The following is a 21,970-nucleotide window of genomic DNA, read 5'->3' on the forward strand; positions in this document are numbered from 1 at the left end:
GCCAATTGAAACACAGTAGTTAAAACACCTTTTTTTCACCTTCAGTAAAAGTAGTTTTACAGTAGGGGTGGAGAATTTACTGGATAGACATTGCATTAAAAACATCAGAATCTGGTGATGTAGCTGGGACAAGATCAGGACAAGTGGATGCTGGTTGTCAATAGATAGTTCCGGATAGTTGTGGACAACTGAGATTCTACTGTATTTATGAAACATAACAGGCTGCGGTTTCTATGAAACCACAATAGTATTATGTGGTGAAAAGCAAAGAGTACTTAGCTGAGTCCTTTCAAGACATACTTTTACATATTTATTTTCCTAAGTTTTTGGACACATTTCAGACTTTTGTCTTTAATACTTGCACAAAGCAAATATCAACTTTGTGATTGACTACCCTTCATACAAATGATTTGGGTACCCTAAGGCTCTAGATGACAGCATGTTGAAAGATTCCTTTAACCAATGGTACAAATTTTTATCACACAGCAAAGAGAGGCTTTAATCTTTCTCTACCTTTGCAAGTGCAACCAGGGCAAGCACTAATATCAATAGGAACTTAGTCTGTATTTCCCTAGCCTTGTAATTCTCTTGTGAATTTAATTTTATAAATCCGTAAATTAGTTACATTTGTTTCTAATCTTTTCTTTGTCTACTGGTCTTTAATCTACCATCAAGATGGCAGGTACAACAAAAATTAACCAAATACTTTCTTTACAAAAAAATGATAAGAAAGGCCTGCACTGCATGTTATGTTTATTAAGGTAAGTACAGAAGCCAGTGCCTAGATATTTATTACAAAGTGCCAATTATGTCTATTTCCCGAAAATTACTATCCAATCAGCTTCTTTCTTTTCTTCTTTCTTAAGCAAAGATCCTGCCCCTTCTCTCTTTCATTGTCTCAAGAGGATGTTCAGCTGATTGTGGGACTCAGAGCTACAATGACAGTCAGTACATTTTTAACAACAGTCTGCTTTAAAGCTAATATAACCCCACCTAAAATAAAAAAAAGTCAGATACTCACCTAAGGAGAGGGATGGCTCTGAGTCCTAATGAGCCTATCCTCTCCTCTCCCGGTGCCCGGTGGATCCTTCGTTCAAATCCGCCGCCGAGGGCACTTTGGAAGTCTTCGGGAGCACTCGGGCTCCCGAAGACCGGCGGCTGCATTCTGCGCACGCGCGAGTGCGTCATAGACACGCGCGAGTGCGACATAGAGGGCACTCACACATGCGCAGTATGCAGCGGCCCGTCTTTGGGAGCCCGAGTGCTTCCGAAGACTTCCGAAACCTCTCTTCGGCGGCGGAAGTGAAAGTATTTGACCGAAACGGTCGAATACTGGTACAGGGGATCCTGAGTGGGACCGGGCATCGGGAGAGGAGAGGGAAGTCTCATTAGGACAGAGCCTTCCCTCTCCTTAGGTGAGTATCTGACTTTATTTTTTAGGTCAGTTCCCATTAGCTTTAAGGGATACCTTAACGCATACAAAAATTTTAGAACAGGTGGAGTAGGCATGTGTAGTGGGCTCACCTCATGCCCATCGCTCCCCCAATTCCCCCCGAACTTACTTCTTGGTCAGGGTGGTCGCGGTTGACTGGCTAAGGGCTAGATCACAGTCCATCATTTGTGGTACCGAATAATTATGTATGTCAACATGACTGCCTATACAATTCTATGGGTCTGTTCACATCTCTGCGTAAGATCGTGTTATTCTAACTCGTGACATGCAGGATCCAAATTAATGTCTAAGCCCAGTCTTCAATGCAGTCTACACACATATGAATGTGTGCATTATGCAATGCACCACTGTGAATCCAGCCTTAAAGTATTAGAAGTAGAGATAAGCTAATCAGGTCGTTTGGGTGCCACGATAGGCAGGCATCTAATAGACGCCTGTGTTAAATTTGAGCTATCGGGCGTCCAAGTGGTCATTTGGGTGCCCATTGCAGCTAGTAGCCAATAGGCTACTACATTAAATTACTATCGGTAGTTTTGGGCGCCCAAGGTTGAGGTTAGACATTAGGTGGGGGGGGGGGGGGGGCTATAGCCAGGAAGACCTTGCCAATTTCAAACAAAACTTCCCCTTTACGGCGAAAGAAGGGTCCCTAAAGTATTTGGGAATTAAACTACCTGCTAACTTGGCGGACTTATACACGCTGAACTTTATCCCCCTACTGGAGAACATAGGTAAAGACTTAGATAGATGAACTGGACACAGCTATACATGGCTGGGTAGGGTCAGTATCTTTAAAATGAATGTTCTCCCCAGACTGCTTTTCCCTATGTCCATGATACCAATATCTCTACCAAAATCATACTTTGGGAAAATTAGATCCCTCATGATTAAATTCCTATGGAGGGGGAGAAGCCCCAGGCTGGCCTATAAGATAATGATCAGATCAAAAGAAGGGGGAGGCCTAGGGGTACCGGACCTCAAGACATACCATAAGGCAGTGGCCCTTAATAGGGTCCTAGACTGGCAACATAACGGAAAACACAAAGGATGGGTTAGATTAGATAAGATTCTGGCGGGTAGAAATTTGGCAGGAGCAGTGTGGATAGGACCAGAACACAGGGGCCTAGCAGAGGGAACCCCCCCATGGGTCAAGCATACGCTCCGACAATGGGATGAGGTCAGAAAAAAACCAAACTGGACACAGGAACCCTCACCCCTGACCCCATTAGAAGGCTTTATACATTTCCTCCCAGGCTTGGAGAAAGGCTATTTTGGGAAATGGAAGGGAGACAGAACAATGATGCTAGGACATTTCATTAATGGGACCAAACTAAAAACAATAGGCGAACTAAGAAAGGAGCACGGCACCTTTCCCTTTGATGCCTGGAGACTGGGCCAGATTTCCCACTGGCTAAGCTCTCAGGGAGAATTGAGAGCAATAATAGACATGACAGAGTGGGAGAAGCTTTTCGTTCAGGAAGATAAACTCCCACATGCCATCTCCTGGATCTATAAATCCCTACAGGGAGAATTAAATAAGAGTAAACCTTTATACCTGAGGGAATGGGAAAGGGATACAGGTCACACACTAACAGAAGCACAGTGGTCCAGGATCCTGAGTATGTCTCATGCGTCTTGTATAAGTACCCACATCCAAGAGGGGTGTTATAAATTATTAGTTCGCTGGTATAGAACCCCGGTTTTCCTGGCCAGGATATATGGGACTGACAATAAGTGCTGGAGGGGGTGCGGGGCCATGGAAACCATCTTACACATTTTTTGGGAGTGTCCGATAATTTCCTCCTTCTGGGTAAAAGTTATTGAAATTATAAAAAAAATTACAGGGGAGACATTGGAAATGGATGTCTGGCAAATTCTATTTCATATGGCACCGATATCCCTAAAAAGGTATAAGGCCTCAATCCTGCCCTTCTTATTAAACGCAGCAAAAAGTTTGATACCGAAATACTGGAGGCAACCTAATCCCCCATCAACCAAAGATTGGTTTCAAGGGATAAATAAATTACATGAAGCAGAGGAAATTGTCATGACAGGAAGGAATAGGGGGGAAAAATATAAGGTGACCTGGCTCCCATGGCTTCTGTTTCAAGACTCCGAGTCCTATAAACAAATAGTTAATCCAGAGGAACCGGAATAGAAGGGAATTACCACATGACAATGAAGGAGTAGACAGTAATGCGGTGATAGAAGATTTCCAGATAGATGTGTACAGTTAAAGGTTAAATGTTATGTTATTTCTCTCTACTTCTCTTTTCTCTTCACTTCCTCTATACTTCTTTACCTCTTCTTTATCTTCTCTCCTCTTTCTTCTCCTCTTCCTTTACTCTTATATATACCAAGGAGTGCGGGTAACATGATATAACTAGAGGAAAGATGTAAAGGGAACTAACAGAAGGGTATATACATCAAGAATTGGATTCTGTTCTTATGGAAATGTTCCTAGATAGCTGATACCATGTATGTACGCAGTGTTGCTCTGAAAATGTCTGTTATTATCCACTCTTTGAATACAAATAAAAATTATATAAAAAGACATTAGGTGGGGGGGGGGGATAATGTTAGGGTTAACCACTTAAAGGGAACCTGCACTGAGTAAAGCTATTTAAAATAAACACATGAGGTAACTTCAAATGAACATTACATAGTTACCTTGCCGTCAGTTCCTCTGAGAAGCTCACAATTTTCTTCTGACAGAGATCGCTTCGAGTTCTGACAACATTTTGTCAGAATTGAAATATATCAGTTGCTGTCAGTTATTTATCAGTTGCTGTCAGTTATAGCTGAGAGGACAACTGATGTGCCAAGTAATGTCTATGTTTTCCTATGGCTCAAGTGGGTGATATGACAGTTTAACTGTGTGCTGACCAGAAAGCTGTTAGGGGGAAATGACCATTTTCAAAATGGAGGACAGAGAATATCATTGATCACAGCGGACAAATGGGACGCAGGAGAGGAGAAAGAGATTGAGGAGTAGACTACACGGGAGGTAAGTATGACCTGTGTATGGTTATTCTAACTTTTAATTTTCAGTTCAGGTTTTCTTTAGGATGGAGGGTTAACGGTTAGGGGTAGTATATAGTAAAATACTGGTAAATTCAATTACCAATGTTTTACTATTTGTGGCTTCACCCAGTGCCCAGCTGATGTGGCGGTGCCTCGATACATAGAGTTAAGGTCTGCGGCTGAGAGGTACAGTTGTGTATTATATGCATGTAAGCGGTATTGAAAACCAAATGAGTTTATTAAGTTGCAGAGATAGTGCATGTAGATGGAAAAGAGGAGGGAATTTTAATTTCAGGACTAAGGAGTAGTAGTGGATCGACTGTTTGCCTCTCAAACACCTGGTAACCATGCAGTTCAAATGCAGACAAACTACCTAAGTCAGGCACATCTAAAGTCTGGCCCTGGGTCCAAATGTGGCTCACCGAGCCTTGTCTGGTGGCCCCCAAAGGTCTCTACAGTTTTTAATTCCATGTGGCCCACAGGCCATAGCTGTGGTGCCGCATGTAGGGGCCACATTGTATTGCTGCTGTGTCTCCCCCTTTACTTGCCTGTAGGTGATCAGCCACCACTGTAGCAGTAGCAGCCAGTGATTAAAAGCTGCCACTGTAAAAATAGCACTATGCCTACATACTGAAAGGGACATGCTAACTGCACAAGGTATATGGGTTATTTCCTGTGGAAAGGTTTTATAGGCCTTATTTATTCCAGTTTTTGTGAACCACGCCCATCTTGTATTGACATGAATACAAGCTATGTATGGACACAGGAAGCTGCATACTCCAGTTAATATTTACTATTTATACTGTGGTAAGTGTATAATTCTTTCTCTTGTAAAACAGACATCATTTTAGAGAGAGAGTAAAAAGAACCCAAAAAAACACGTTTCCAGCAGAAGTATAATACTGGCAGACCAACTCTGGCAAACACCAAGCAGGCTTAACAGAGCACTTGTCCGGAATCAGGTGTGTGGAAGATTTTTCTATTAGCCAATTCAATTAATACCAAGTAATAAGAAAAATAATCTCCACAAGACTCTGGTAATGATTTATTTTGTGTGAATCTTGAAACTAAGTCAAGGCAACTCAAAAGGAGTCTATCAGCCCAAAAGCAATTCGTAGCAATATATTTTTTTATTTTTTCCACTGGCCTCCGAATCTGGTGCAGCCCCTTTTATTTTAATATTCTGCAGAAAACATGTTGAAGTATAAAAAATAAATACAATAAATAAATAAATGTAAGGCTACTGATAAGACGTCCTCAGTACGTTTTGGTGGATTCCCACTAGAGATCAGCTTTAGGGAGTATTAGTGAGATGCAAACAATTTTACCGTGATGTTAACGTAAGTCAATGGGAGTGTTTTTTTTTTTTAATCTCTCAGAATTCTTTAAGGCCCTTTCACACTGAGGCGTAGCGGTGCAGTAAATTTACCGCACGCCACCGCAGCCTAGTTAAAATCTATGGAGGAGTTCACACCATGTTGCGGTACGCTGCACCGGAAGTGCCCTTTCTAACGCGCTTCCAAACTTAGACTACTTTTCAGAGTACATAGTCATGTCACTGACTGTCCTCAGAGGAGCTTACACTCTACTACTACTATAGTAATAGCTTATTGTCCTACCATAAATTATGTTTTTATATAGCACTGACAACTTTTGCAGCATTTTACAGAGTACGTACATTTATAGTCATGTCAATCATTATCCCAACAGGAGATGACAATTTAGCCTCTACCATAGTCGTAGCCAATTTTTAGCAGGAACAAATTCCTTTATCATTGCTTTTTGGGAATACAGTATATATAATTTATATGTTTGTGATAGGATTTATTATGTGTCATTTGAAATCCATGTTTCTGTAAATCTCCTGTGATGTACAGGAGCAGCTCTCACACTTTCCCCATAGATCCTGTCAAACCACTTTGGGCCGGATACAATTCAATTTTACTCCAAGTTTTCTTATAGGAGATAATTTTTCATCTTCTGTGTAAAAAAGCTTTTTCACTCTGCATTTAAAAAAAGTAACAACAAGCAGAGAAAGTACTGTCAAAATTATTCCAAATATATTCTTGCATGCTGGGGGCTTAACAGGCATTTTATTTATCATGTGAACTGAAAATATCACCCTGGAGAAAACGTAGGAGATAAGGGAATTGGATTAAACCCATAAGTACATTTATAATGCCACAAAGAATAACTCCACCTGTTTAAAAAACAATAGCCCCCTGGACTTATCCTGCAACTTTGTTTTTGTCCTTAAAAATAAAATGGAGAGAAGTTTGGGACAAATGTTCATTCACAGAAAGATAGGAAAGCATTAGCAAAAACATAATGGCCCATACGCAATTATCTTTTACTCCTGAGTTTTCTCCTAAGTGATATTTTCAAACTTGTTAATAAAATGCAATTTAAATTACCAGCAAGCAAGGTAATACCTAAAATAGCTTTGATAGTAGTTTTCCACCTACTGTTTGATACTTTTTTAAGTGCTGAAAAGTATTCTAAATAATTTGGGGGGAAAGTTACGTTAATTGCATGAGGGCCACTGTGCTTTAGTGCTCCTGACATAAACATAAATGTAAAGCACCTGCCATGGGATTGGCCCATTCATTCTTTATATGTACAGTAATAGCCCAAATTAGGTTTCAGGACGAGTATCCTTCCTTTTGTTGAAGTCTACAATACTCTGTGGGCTGAAGTGATGATGGGGTGCTTCTGTGAATGTCTTGCATTCATTGTCCCAAAAACATACTGATAAATTAAATTGCTACCACTTAAAATTGACTTTAGAATGTAACTAGTAAACTAGTGCCCATTGGGGTTGGCATAAGTCGGATGACAGTTTATTGCTAGGGTATGTGTATAGCTTGCAGGGCCAGCCCTAGACTTTTTGCCGCCTGAGGCAAATTTATAAAAAAAATTGCCGCCGCCGCGAACCCCCCCCCCCCCCCCCTCATGGGGGGCCGCTGAGCCGGAGGGGTAGCAGGCAGGACGGGGGTATTGGGCCTAGCGGTGGGGAGGGGGGGGGGTGTCGCCCCCCCCCCCTCCCTCGCCTGGGTCCCCCGATCTGTGCTCCCCTCCAGCTGTAATAGGAAGCTGCCGGTGCTCAATAGTAAGAGGCACAGGCGGGGAGGACTCACCTTATCCGCGTTCCAGCGTGCGCTCCACTGACGTCACTTCCTGCACTGTATTGTAAGTGGACGGCGATGCAGGAAGTGACGTCAGTGGAGCGCACGCTGGAACGCGGATAAGGTGAGTCCTCCCCGCCCGTGCCTCTTACTATTGGGCATCGGCAGCTTCCTATTACAGCTGGAGGGGAGCGCAGATCGGGGGACCCAGGCGAGGGAGGGGGGGGGTCCGACCCCCCTCCCCACCGCTAGGCCCAATACCCCGGTCCTGCCCGCTACCCCTCCGGCTCGGCGGACGGGCGCCGCCCCTAGAAGTTTGCCGCCTGAGGCAAACGTTTCACCCCGCCTCATGAGCGGCCAGCCCTGTTAGCTTGTATGAGTGCCCCACATATATGCAGTGTATGGTGTGTGAGTATACAGTGTATAGTTTTGTGTAGAATGCATGAGTAGGCGCAAACACAATGGGAGCCATGTTCAAATGGTATCCAACGTAATAAACAAAAAAAATATTTACCCTGGGGGAGGGAAGCCTCTGGATCATCCCCCGACCTCCTCTGCCAAGCCGTTGCAACGCTGAAAGCAACAAAGCTTGTGGGTGTGTGGAGGCGCTGTGCCTGCGCAGTAGCACGGACCCGCTCGGCGTTCGCCTGATCGGGTCCATACTACTGCGAATGTGCAAAGCATGGGGAAGGAGAACTGGGGAAGCCTCTAACACAAAGCCACTCATACATGGTGGAGAGCGCACCCACAAACAAGAAGACTATCCCGTGAGCAGCAGTGATGTCAAGGAGGACCTTTTGGAGCATCCAGAGGTTTCTCTTTACTTAGGGAAGTATGTTATTTATTTTTTTTAAAGTTACAGGTTTGCTTTACACTTCCGGAAGTACAACAACACATTTTATACATGCATAGTAAAGGAGAAATGAGAAATAAACTGTGACATACGATGGGCAGAGATATTGCTTCTTCTTCCCTTTCCCTTTCTTAGAAGATTTCTCTTTAGAATGCACTCCATCCAGCCACAGGGAACAGAGGAGAAATGCCACAATGCCCAAAACGAACTTCATCTCGAAACATTAATTTCAGCACAGCCAACCTGCAAAACAATATAACATATTAGCCAATAATTCCTGGAAAGTCTACAAAAATTGAAGTAACAATTAGCATCAATATTAACAAACTCCTCTTAAAGCAATAAGACTAATAAGTTGTTAAACAATCATACTTAAATTAAGGCCACCATAAAAAGAAATGTGTTATTCATCAGTTAACATTTCTACATTCTCAAATGGAGTGAGTACACCATTATCTGTGTAGGCCTTGCAGATCTCCAAAACAAGGTGGCAGTACATGTAATGGTACATCATAATAGTGATTGCTTATGGTTTTCCAGCATGTGCATGAACTAATAAGCTATCAGCAGACATCAAGGAAAACTTGGACGCCACTGGAAAAAGTGTCCAAATCTATCTTGAACCCTTGTTTCTGGTGACCTGAGCTGCAAATGCATGGGCCTTAATATCTGGCATCCCTCCATAAGGCCTAGGTTACCGGAACAGTTGATTGTCAGTGGGGGAAGAAGAGGAGCAGAGGGACAGCACATGCAATGGTTATCAGCCACTCAATAACTACAAGAATGTTAAATGTGAGTCAACCATTTATAATCCCAAGTGTTTATGGATGTTCCACTTTAGCTGCAATATATTGAAGGGCTACTGAACCACACCCATGTGACACCCATGTGACACCCATGTGACTACGGTACAAATGATGCAAAGTGCAATGCAAATCAGCAGCAAGGTTATTTGCATAACTCAATTCCAAGCGACATACAATTTGCATGAAGTGTGCACGCACAGACCAACTGTCGTAGGGACACAGGAACTGCAGACACATAAACCACACTTCTGTTTTGTGTACTAGGTGGGGAAAAGTGAAAGGTTCACATTGAGGCCTGGTGCACACCAAAACCCGCTAGCAGATCCACAAAATGCTAGCAGATTTTAAAATGCTTTTTCTTATTTTCCTGTAGCGTTTCAGCTAGCGTTTTGCGGTTTTGTGTAGCGGTTTTGGTGTAGATTTCATATATTGTTACAGTAAAGCTGTTACTGAACAGCTTCTGTAACAAAAACGCCGGCAAAACTGCTCTGAACAGGCGTTTTTCAGAGCGGTTTGCGTTTTTCAGAGCGGTTTGCGTTTTTCCTATACTTAACATTAAGGCAGAAACGAATCCGCAATCCAAAAAATGCCTCACCCCGGGAGTATGCGTTTCTGCAAAACGCCTCCCGCTCTGGTGTGCACCACCCCATTGAGATACATTGACCAAGCGTATCCGCAGCCGCAAGCGGCTGCAGAAACGCTGAATAAGCCGCTCGGTGTGCACCAGCCCTAAAAGTTTGTTTTCAAAAATTCCTACAGTTTAAATAATGGTGTCCATTTTTTTCGCTAAATATCAAATCTAATGTTACCATATAGAGAATCACAGCAGTTAGGGAGTTATGTAAAAATATAGTTACAGTATTTTTTTTTTCAATTATTTTTTAACGTTTGTACTGATTGCCAAACTCTACAGGTTACAGCTAGTCAGAAATGTACCTGAACCTGACTTAAAAAAACAAGTTTTCTTGTCCAAATCTAAGTGGAAAAAGCTGGATTAGAGCGAGACTGAAATAAAACTTGTCGGTAAAGAATAATGAAGGCTGCAGTAGCTGGTCTTCTGACAATTCCACTTTACTGTCCGAGTCTCTGCTTACACAGTAGTACATTCTCACATTAACCAGTTCTCCAGATCAATCATCTGAACATCTACAAACTAGTTCCAGGTGAATGGTTTAAAACTACTGCAGTCAGAGAACCTGTATTACAGACTAGCAATGTGCATCTTCAGAAGAGGGAGTGTATTATATAAGGGCAGGAAACAAATAAAGAAGGCTTTTCAGAGCAGTCCTGAGACTTGACAACACAGCTTGAAGCAATGAGTAAGTGCCTTCACTTATTGGCATTACAAATATAAACAGCTCCTGGCAGACAAACAAAAATGACAGCGCTCACAGGCTGCAACTGGCTTATAAACCATCAAGGGGCGTGTACAGACCCCCAGGGGCTAAATACACGCCTTGAATCCAAATCAGATGCAAAATTATGCAAATTTAAGTGCAAATTTATGTGCTAGCCCCTAATCTAAAATTTGAATGCAGATTGGATGCAGGCTACCACAAGTATACTTAGAACAGTGTATTTAGCCCCTGGGGGTCTGTACACGCCCCTTGATGGTTTATAAGCCAGTTGCAGCCTGTGAGCGCTGTCATTTTTGTTTGTCTGCCTTGAAGAGATGTGTATACCATTGTATGATAAGTCGCACCAGGTAAGTTATGCTTTTAATGTCAGGTTAGTGGTAGGTCTTCCCCAAGGGGGCACGTCAACGCGGGGGGGGGGGAGTCTAGTAGGAAATGATTTGTGCACACATTATTTGCTGAAGCGAACGCCCTCCATTGCTGTACCTGTTTGAATGCATGTTGTGTAATATGATCCATTGGAGCTCTGCACTTCTCTGCAGCTTAATGAACTCAGGTGCAGCCTTCTGTATTTGGAAGCGCTGCCTACACCCTTTTCACGATGTAAAATGTTCTAAGTATACTTGTGGTAGCCTGCATCCAATCTGCATTCAAATTTTAGATTAGGGACTAGCACATAAATTTGCATAATTTTGCATCTGATTTGGATTCAAGGCGTGTATTTAGCCCCTGGGGGTCTGTACACGCCCCTTGATGGTTTATAAGCCAGTTGCAGCCTGTGAGCGCTGTCATTTTTGTTTGTCTGCCTTGAAGAGATGTGTATACCATTGTATGATAAGTCGCACCAGGTAAGTTATGCTTTTAATGTCAGGTTAGTGGTAGGTCTTCCCCAAGGGGGCACGTCAACGCGGGGGGGGGGGAGTCTAGTAGGAAATGATTTGTGCACACATTATTTGCTGAAGCGAACGCCCTCCATTGCTGTACCTGTTTGAATGCATGTTGTGTAATATGATCCATTGGAGCTCTGCACTTCTCTGCAGCTTAATGAACTCAGGTGCAGCCTTCTGTATTTGGAAGCGCTGCCTACACCCTTTTCACGATGTAAAATGTTCTAAGTATACTTGTGGTAGCCTGCATCCAATCTGCATTCAAATTTTAGATTAGGGACTAGCACATAAATTTGCATAATTTTGCATCTGATTTGGATTCAAGGCGTGTATTTAGCCCCTGGGGGTCTGTACACGCCCCTTGATGGTTTATAAGCCAGTTGCAGCCTGTGAGCGCTGTCATTTTTTGTTTGTCTGCCTTGAAGAGATGTGTATACCATTGTATGATAAGTCGCACCAGGTAAGTTATGCTTTTAATGTCAGGTTAGTGGTAGGTCTTCCCCAAGGAGGCACGTCAACGCCGGGGGGAAGTCTAGTAGGAAATGATTTGTGCACACATTATTTGCTGAAGCTAACGCCCTACATTGCTGTACCTGTTTGAATGCATGTTGTGTAATATGGTCCATTGGAGCTCTGCACTTCTCTGCAGCTTAATCAACTCAGGTGCAGCCTTCTGTATTTGGAAGCGCTGCCTACACCCTTTTCACGATATAAACAGCTCCTGCTGTTACTAAACACCATTTATAACAACAGTCTTATTTTAATTTATGGAAGCTGTATTCTAACTTATCTTCTACACAATATTTCAAAATATGAACCAATCATGAATTAATAAGGAGACTGTCATTGCTGATATACTTCATTATTTCTGATAGCAGTAGGCCTGCAGCTTGACATATACCGGTATGTTTCTATTCTCTACAGCTGAGAAAAACAAAATCAAAAGGGTAGCAGAACTAAAATATCAAATCATATTGTTAACTTTAAAAGTATCTTTGAGGAGAATTCATAGAGAAGCAGGAGATTGATGTGATCAGGTGACTGCACTGAACATTTTGGAATCAAAGCAGATCAATCCAGTGGGAGAGTTGCTTAGGCACAAGATTGTCCCTTTGGAAACTGATAGTTTTAAATGGGACACCAAACACAGTTCAACTTAAACTATCTCAGCAGGTGCCAGGATTACACAGCAGTTACTGTCATCTTGGCCCTGCTCATTTCGGTTCATGGTTTAGACAAATACTTTTTGTGCTGGGGATTTTGGGGTTGGAAGAAGGTTAGTTTGGATGCTGTGGAGGCAGACAGTTGAGATATAAACAGGGAATCATTTTCGAGGAAAGGATTTACATCTGGGAGAGGAGCTCAAAGAAGAGAGATTGCTGGGACACTAAATACCAATTCAGATGGAAAGCTGCTAAGGGAGCGCTTATCACACAGCATTTACTGTGTTTTGCCATCTCCCGGTCAAACCTGGAAGTCAATCTAGTCTTCCCAGATGCTGCATCCACCACCTCGGAGTTGAGTGCATGTGCGGTTTCATTGATCACCCTAGGACTCTTAAAGCCGAAGTGGCAACAAAGTAAGTCAAACTCTTTTTTTGGTGGTAGCAGAAAAGCATTTCAGTGTGCTGAAATGAGGCACCTGGACTGTCTGAACCGTCCCTTTTTAATTATTTGTCTGATGTTTGAGAGAAGGTTATATAGTTGGTTTCATTACAGTGGTGGTTGCTAGAACATAATGTTATGGTTTGGATCGGGTTTGTAAGGGAATAAAGGGATAGTAGTATCTTACTATATGGGGGGAAATAGGTGTCATTGAGACTAATGGCACCAAGCTAGCAAAATATCTCTTGTACCTCTGTATAGCTGGTCAATAAAGTCTCATTTCTGCTTCCTGTGCAGGCTACAAAAAGCAGAAAAAGAAGAGGGAAATGAGAACATGATCACAGTTAGCCTGGCCTAGACTTAAAAACAGTCATTTCAGCCAATCAATAGTAGCAAATAATTGAATGTCTGTACAACATTAGCTGATGAAATTTAATAGCAGGGTAAAACAATTTTTTGTAAAAGTAATTCCTTTTAAATGATAAATTATCAATTATTAATGTTTATTTACTGAGAATGCTATGCACAAAGGAAGATATTGCTTGCTTGGCAGTTGGAAAAAGCCATTATTTCCCACAATGCTCACAGTCAACAAACTGTCAGGACCATGGTCTCGACATCACACTGTGGGAGGGGTTTCACCACAATATGAGCCATACAGTCCCCCCCGATTATCTATTCGAGAAAAGGTAAAGATTTCTCTTGGGAAAGTGGGTATTGGCTACAGATTGGGATGAAGTTCAATCCTGGTTTAAAAGTTCCTCTTTAAGGGTAATTTCAGAAGTGAACAATCAATAATAACATTTGAATACAAGTTCATGAAAATGTTCAAGACATAAACAGAAGGTTTAAATTAAGGAATTGGCTTCATGACACTTTATTTAACACGTTTGACTGGATTTCATGGACGTCAGCCTGCTGGATTCCTTGTATACTTGAGCCTGCTGGCTCCAGCTTTTTGGCAACCTGACACCTAACTGCTAAATAGTAACCAATAAAAGTGTAATCTACATGTTTACTACTTATTTGCACACAGTGCTTTACTTCAGCTAACAACTGGAAATACCCCTGAAAAAGGGACTAGTACCGGTGCTAGTCTAGTTGAGGGGACCCTCAGCTACTTTCTGCTTGCGGTAATTCAGTTACATCCACTAATTTGTAAGGAATAGAGAACCCAGCAGAAAACACTATCCCAACACAACCATCCCTATAGGTTTAGCCAACGCCCCCAGATGAGGGTCCTGATGTGCACATGTGAAAATGTTTCCAGCTGGGTCCCCCATTATTTACAAATTAGCGGACATGATCAAATTGCTATGGGAAGGAAGCGGCCTATGGTTTATGAAGTTTCCCGCTGGGTTTCCTCAGCTAGACTATTATCATTTATATAGTGCTGACACCTTTCACAGCGCTTTAGAAAGTGTCTAGTCAAAATCAGAATTTATTTTGCCAAGTACAACCTGGGTTGTACCCAAAATTGGTTTTGGCAATACATGGTCGGTGATGGTAATATACAGTGGTACAGTCACAAACAGTATGTTGCAATACAGTAACAGAAAGTATGACAGGGGCTCACAATCTAATCCCTACCATATTCATATGTCCATTGACAGAGGTGCCTGGCTCTTCTACTGACCACATATGCTATTGCTCCGTTATTGCCTGATGAAGCGGGATCAAACCTGCAAAACGCGTTGCATATTTGGAGTTCATAAATAAAATATATTGACTGTCTTTACTACAGTCATTGTGTGTCTACTTGGAGGAGGTAAGTCCACCACTACCTCCTCTATTTACCAAGAATTTGGTTTTTAAGCTCATTTAGCTTCCTTTTATCCTTTTGGCGCCTCTGTTCTCTTGCATAATATGTCCATTGAGGTCTAGGGACAAATTAGGGGGAAGCCAATCAACTTATTTGTATGTTTTTGGAATGTGGAAGAAAACTGGAGTGCCCACAGGAAACTCATACAGAAACAGGGAAAACATACAAAGTGCTGTCCACTACGCCACTGTGCTGTCCTAGTTCCCTAAAAGCTTGCATGACTATTTATCAGTCAGCCATATAAGATATTATTTTTACAAAACTTAGTTTTTTTTTACCTATATGAGCAAATTAATCAAATGCTTCATCATGAATTCTACTCCTGAATAAATGTATGTTAAAACAGGGCAAACATTTTGCTAGTTTGTCATCATAAGAGCTCTTTAACTCCTAATATGCCAAAACCCATTTCCACAATTTTCTTTCTAACTCCTGAAAGACATCCACCCCCAAGTAACTAACTCTGCACCCAACACTTTTCACATTCACCTACTAGGTTTCCAAACTTTTGGGGTAGTCACCTCACAATCCTTGGAGATAGCTTGGGCCTGATCAGTAGTGTCAGTGGCTGCAACAGAAGGGACTGCGAGAGTTTGGGCAGCTGCACTGTCGTAGCTAGTGTCGTATCTCCAAAAGCCAGTGGAGACCTGGTCAGACACTCAGGGTTGTGTAGTCAGAGTTATAGAGTCTGAAGCAAGTACCGGGTACCTGAAGTTGGTTTCAGCATTTAATGACTCTGATTCCTAATACAGAAAGCTATATTGTAATGAGAATATACAATAAGTTAAGATTAGAGATGGCCCGAACGGTTCGCCGGCGAACGGTTCCTGGTGAACTTCCGTGGTTTGCGAATGCGGAGAACTGTGAACTTTTCCGGAAGTTCGGTTCGCCCCCATAGTGCATCATGAGGATCAACTTTGACCCTCTACATCACAGTCAGCAGGCACATTGTAGCCAATTAGGCTACACTCCCTCCTGGAGTCCCACCCCCCTATAAAAGGCAGGCAGTGTCAGGCATTGTACTCACTCGTGTGCCTGCATTAATTAGAGAAGGGAAAGCTGCTGCAAACTCTCATAGGGAAAGCTTAGTTAGGCTCTTGTAGGCTTCTTAGCTTACTCCTTGCTGATTCTTATTGCTAAAAAAGGACCCCCTCTACAGCTCTTTTGAGAGCTAATCTTGTTCTTGTGACTTTTTTTTTCTGTGTGTGTGTGTCCCACTGACACTTTTGTTGCATAGACAGCCTTGGTAATTCCTACTGTGTCTGCCACTGCCAGCACAATCAGTGACTACCTATGTGTGTGACAGGTGCACATTGTAATACCCATCACTGCATATACCTACTACCTGTAGTTCACTGTGCACCCACCTACCTACGTGAGCGCACGCAGTGTCACTGTGCCTGTCCGGTACCTGTCTGTTACGCTTGGTGGTATATTCTCCACAGTCAGCACGTGGTGTATATCCTGACGTGAGGGAGGTACACACGCTAGCACAAGGAACCAGGATATCCCCAGTTTAGTGGAGGAGAGGACTGACTCCAACAGGAGATGTGGCGCACAGAGCAGGCGTAGATCCGAACAGCCACAAACAATCCTTCCACTATAGTGGCTCAGCATAAGGTAGCGCTGGGCGCATAAACCAGAACTCAGAGGATCAGGATAGGTAACAGAATGAACGCTTGCTTAACGAGTCACTGCTTAAAGAGAACCCGAGGTGTGTTTAAAGAATGTTATCTGCATACAGAGGCTGGATCTGCCTATACAGCCCAGCCTCTGTTGCTATCCCAAACCCCACTAAGGTCCCCTTGCACTCTGCAATCCCTCATAAATCACAGCCATGCTGTGAGGCTGTGTTTACATCTGTAGTGTCAGTCTCAGCTGCTCCCCTGCCTCCTGCATAGGTCCGGTCCCTGCCCCCGTCCCTTCCCTCCAATCAGCAGGGAGGGAAGGGATGCAGGCGGGGACCGGAGTTCTGCAGGAGGCGGGGAGAGCAGCAGACTGACACTATAGAGATAAACACAGCCAGCTCTGACAAGCTGTTTGTCAGCAGCGTGGCTGTGATTTATGAGGGATTGCAGAGTGCAGGGGGACCTTAGGGGGTTTGAGATAGCAACAGAGGCTGGGCTGTATAGGCAGATCCAGCCTCTGTATGCAGATAATATTCTTTAAACCCACCTCGGGTTCTCTTTAAGTGACAGCAAGTGTCCATAACAAGACAGACTGGAATGAGGTAGCCAATGCAATTGCAGCGGTGGCGTGCCTCACAAGGACGCAAAACCGGAAACCTGCACGTGCTCAGCCTCGCAGTGGAGCCTGTATACTGCTAAGCAGGAATGACAGCACATCTAAATTCTAACACAGTATCAAAAGAACAAGTGCCATCACTCTACATGCTGAATGTATAGAGTAAACTTTAATGGTAGAAAAATAACACACATGGGAAAAACCATAAAACCATTTAAAAGCACTGGATCGCTCCGTACCCAGACATGCCACAAACACACTCTCAAACCACTCTCTGTCGGTGGTACCGGTACCCCTGTGTGTGGGAGGTGGTTTGAGAGTGCGTTTGTGGCATGTCTGGGTACGGAGCGCTCCAGTGCTTTTAAATGGTTTTATGGTTTTTCCCATGTGTGTTATTTTTCTACCATTAAAGTTTACTCTATACATTCAGCCTGTAGAGTGATGGCACTTGTTCTTTTGATACTGTGCCTCACAAGGACAGGACAGAATAGTCGGGAAATAGAGTCAAAGAAGGCAGACGTAATACACACAAATATACAACAGATATGATTTCCTAGCATATTAAGATTACAGCTATCAAAGAAACTACAAACGACTGACTGATATATGTATATATCGGCGATAAACCGATATATAACATAAGCAAGGAACAATAACTAAGAACTGGAGCAGGACTAGGAAGGATTCGCTACTTCTAAGCAGAAGTGAGCGCAATCCACGCAAGGTAACAGGAACAGGACTGAACTAGCTAAACACGGGTGATCACGATACGCGCAACCTACCAAAACATGCTGGAAACTGACTGACTGAACACAGGATATAAACAGTTCGAGTACGTATATATCAGCGACACTGATGTATTAACGTAACACGAATACAAGGAAAATAACAAACACGCTAGTATGCGTATATATTGGCGATGAACTGATATATGATGCAAGATTAGCAAAGTAACAATTACTGATAAACAGAACAGAACTAGAAGGACTCACTGACCCCTGCGCAGGAGTCAGTGCAGTCCACACGGACTAGGAACGGGGGGTGGGGGGGGGGGCGAGACAGAGTAACAGACTGATCTGAAACTATGATAGCCCGAGGAGCCCTGCAGGAAGCAGATCTTTATACTGAGGTCATCCAATGGGAGCAGACATGCATATTCCCACACAGGTGAATGGTAATTATTCAATCCTGAGCTGGCCAGAACTGCAGAGCCACTGCAGATGGAATCAGCAACTAGTTTGAGTGCAACCCAAACTATGCAAGCAAATGCATGTAATGACATCAAAAACTGCTTGTCTTCAGTAAAACTGCAGCCAGCAGTACATGCTGCAGATGTGATCATAACACTGTCTGTTTGTGACAGGTGCACATTGTAATACCCATCACTGCATATACCTACTACCTGTTGTTCACTTCAGTGCACCCACCTACCTACGTGAGCGCACGCAGTGTCACTGTGCCTGTCCTGTACCTGTCTGTGTGTGACAGGTGCACATTGTAATACCCATCACTGCATATAACTACTACCTGTTGTTCACTGCAGTGCACCCACCTACCTACGTGAACGCACGCAGTGTCAATGTGCCTGCTCGGTACCTGTCTGTGTGTGACAGGCGCACATTTGTAATACCCATCACTGCATATACCTACCTGTTGTGTTCAGTGCACCCACCTACATACGTGAGTGCACGCAGTGTGATATACCACTCCGTGCATACCTGTTAACTGCACCTGTGTGACTGCACATTGTATTACTCAAGTCAGTGCATACCTTTCCCTTCATCCCCCCCGATATGGACAAAACGGACAAAACAGGTAGAGGCATGGGTAGAGGCAGACCCAGAGGAAGGCCACCCGGCAGGTCTGTGTGAGGTTGTGGTGATGTGATTTCGTGCGGTCCTGGACCAAAGTACAGTGCTCAGAAGAAGGCACGTCCCATCAACTCCCAAGATTGTCAGGACGTGGTTGACTATTTAACACAGAACACCTCATCTTCCACAGCCACCAGCACTACTCCAAGTACCACATCCACCACATTTGACAGTTCGCAGGAGTTATTTGGTGGGGAAATCACTGATGCACAGCCATTATTGTTACAACCAGATGAAGGCGTTAAGCTAAGTTACACCACCTCATATGTCTGAGTTAGGCGTCACTATGGACGTAACGTGTGCGGAGGAGGATGATGAAGTACCTGCTGTTGGTGCAGTTTTGGAGGTGTCTGAGGCAAACGAAGCTGGGCGGGATGATTATGATGATGACGATGATACCGATCTCACGTATGTTCCCAATAGAGTAGATTAACAGGGGGACAGTTCAGAGGGGAGTCAGAGAGGAGTAGGAGGAGACGAGTTCCTGAAAGAAGCAGGGGGAGCTCGTTGTCAGAAACAGCTGGTGGTAGTGTCCGGCGCCATGTATCGCCACCTATGTACAGCCAGCCAACATGCCCTTCAATGTCAGCTGCTGATGCCACCATAGTGCCATCACCCCAGGGGGGCTCAGCAGTTTGGACATTTTTTAATGTGTGCCTCAGATCGGAGCAATGCCATCTGTTCGCTCTGCCTCCAAAAATTGAGCCGTGGAAAGGCCAACACCCACGTAGGGACAAGTGCCTTATGAAGGCACATGGAGAAAAGGCACAAACTGCAATGGGAAGAGCACCTGAGCAAAAGCAGCACACAAAAGAAAATCCAGCCTCCTTCTACTCATCCTCCTTCAGGTGCATCATCTTCAGCCGCTTTCTCCCTTGCACCTTCACAGCCACTCTCCTCCACTCCGCCTCTGACCTTGAGCTGTTCCTGCTCCTCTGCCCACAGCAGCCAGGTGTCTGTGAAGGAAATCTTTGAGCGGAAGAAGCCAATTTCTACCAGTCACTCCCTTGCCCGGCGTCTGACAGTTGGTTAGCGGAACTGTTAGCTTGTCAGCTGTTACCATACCAGCTGGTGGACTCTGAGGCCTTCCATAAATTTGTGGCCATCGGGACACCGCAGTGGAAGATGCCAGGCCACAATTATTTCTCTAAATAGGCGATAACCAAACTGTAATGTAAAGTTGAGAGGCAAGTGGTGTCATCTCTGGCACACAGCGTTGGGTCAAGGGTTCACCTGACCACGGATGCCTGGTCTGCCAAGCACGGTCAGGGCAGGTACATTACTTACACAGCCCATTGGGTCAACATGGTGACCGATGACAAGCGGGGAGGACGTGGCTGTGCAGCGGACCAACTTGTGACACCTCCATGGCTTGCAGGCAGGCCTCTTGCCACCTCCTCTCCTACTTCTACATCCTCTTTGCTGTCGTCATCCTCCTCCTCCTTGGCTGAGTGTAAGTTCAACTCTACTGGTGCTGCGATCTCCTCTCCAGCTACACAGCCCCAGCTCCCCAGGGCCTATGCTGCATGCCAGGTACGACGGTGTCATGCCATCTTAGACATGTCTTGCCTCAAAGTGGAGAGTCACACTGGAGCAGCTCTCCTGGTTGCTCTTAACAAACAGGTGGATCAGTGGGTGACCCCACACCAGCTGGAGATTGGCAACGTTGTGTGTGACAATGGCAGCAATCTCATTTCAGCTTTGAATTTGGGAAAGCTGACACATGTACCCTGCATGGCACATGTGCTGAATCTAGTCATTCAAAGATTTGTGTCAAAGTACCAAGGCTTAGAGGACGTCCTGAAGCAGGCCAGGAAGTTGTGTGGGCATTTCAGGCGGTCTTACACGGCCATGGCACACTTTGCAGAGATTCAGCAGAGAAACAACTTGCCAGTGAGACGCCTCATTTGCGATAGCCCGACTCGCAGGAATTCGACCCTCTTTATGTTCTCTCGCCTGCTAGAACAGGAGAAAGCCGTCACCCAGTACCTCTACAATTTCAGTAGAAGGACACAATCTGGGGAGATGGGGATGTTCTGGCCCAACAATTGGACACTCATGCGAAATGCATGCAGGCTCATGCGGCTGTTTGAGGAGGTGACCAACCTGGTGAGTTGCAGGGAAGGCACCATCAGCGACTTGATCCCGGACGCTTACTTCCTGGAGCGTACCATGCGTAGAGTGGTGGATCAAGCTGTGGAGGAGTGTGAAGAGGAACAGTTACGGGAGGAAGCATTGTGGGATCAATTCGCATCAGAACCAGATGTTTCCTCAACACCTGCGGCAGCACAGAGGGGGGAGGAGGAGGAAGAGTTGTGTGGGGAAGAGGAGTCAGACTTGGATGATGAGGAAGGTGTTTCTTTGGAGGAGGAGGCAGCGGTAGAAGAACAACTGCAGCAGGCGTCACAGGGGGCTTGTGCTGCTCAACCTTCCCGTGGTATTGTTCGTGGCTGGAGGGAGGAGGAGGACTTACCTGACGTCACTGAGGAAGAGCAAGAGGAGATGGAGAGTACGTCTGGATCCAACTTTGTGCAGATGGCGTCTTTCATGCTGTCCAGCCTATTGAGGGACCACCATATAAAAAACTCAAGGGGAATGAGCTGTACTGGGTGGCCACGCTACTAGACCCTCGGTATAGGCACAAAGTGGCGGATATGTTACCAACTCAACTGAAGGCAGAAAGGATGCAGCACACGAAGAACAAGCTGGCAACTATGCTTTACAATGGGTTTAAGGGTGATGTCACAGCACAACACAATACCACAAGGTACCACTGCCAGTAATCCTTCTCCCATGTCCACGCAGGCAAGGACAGGACGCTCCAGCGATCTCATGGTGATGTTGGACATGCGGACATTCTTTAGTCCAACGCCTCGCCTTAGCGCTTCCGGATCTACCCTCCACCAACGCCTGGACTACCTGGCCTTAA

The 21,970-nt window shown here is 44.3% G+C and overlaps 1 protein-coding gene across 1 annotated transcript in view; it reads right to left on the minus strand.

The window, feature by feature from the left end:
* GLRB (glycine receptor beta) overlaps window positions 1-21,970 on the minus strand; it is a 145,166-nt gene that overhangs the window by 87,988 nt on the left and 35,208 nt on the right. Inside the window, exon 2 of the mRNA XM_068269531.1 lies at window positions 8,545-8,695. Coding sequence (XP_068125632.1) covers window positions 8,545-8,666 — 122 coding nt within the window. The 5' untranslated portion in view covers window positions 8,667-8,695. The remainder of the gene's footprint in view (window positions 1-8,544; window positions 8,696-21,970) is intronic.

This window comes from Hyperolius riggenbachi, chromosome 1, assembly GCF_040937935.1.
Source record: "Hyperolius riggenbachi isolate aHypRig1 chromosome 1, aHypRig1.pri, whole genome shotgun sequence".
In the NCBI taxonomy this organism is placed as follows: domain Eukaryota; kingdom Metazoa; phylum Chordata; class Amphibia; order Anura; family Hyperoliidae; genus Hyperolius; species Hyperolius riggenbachi.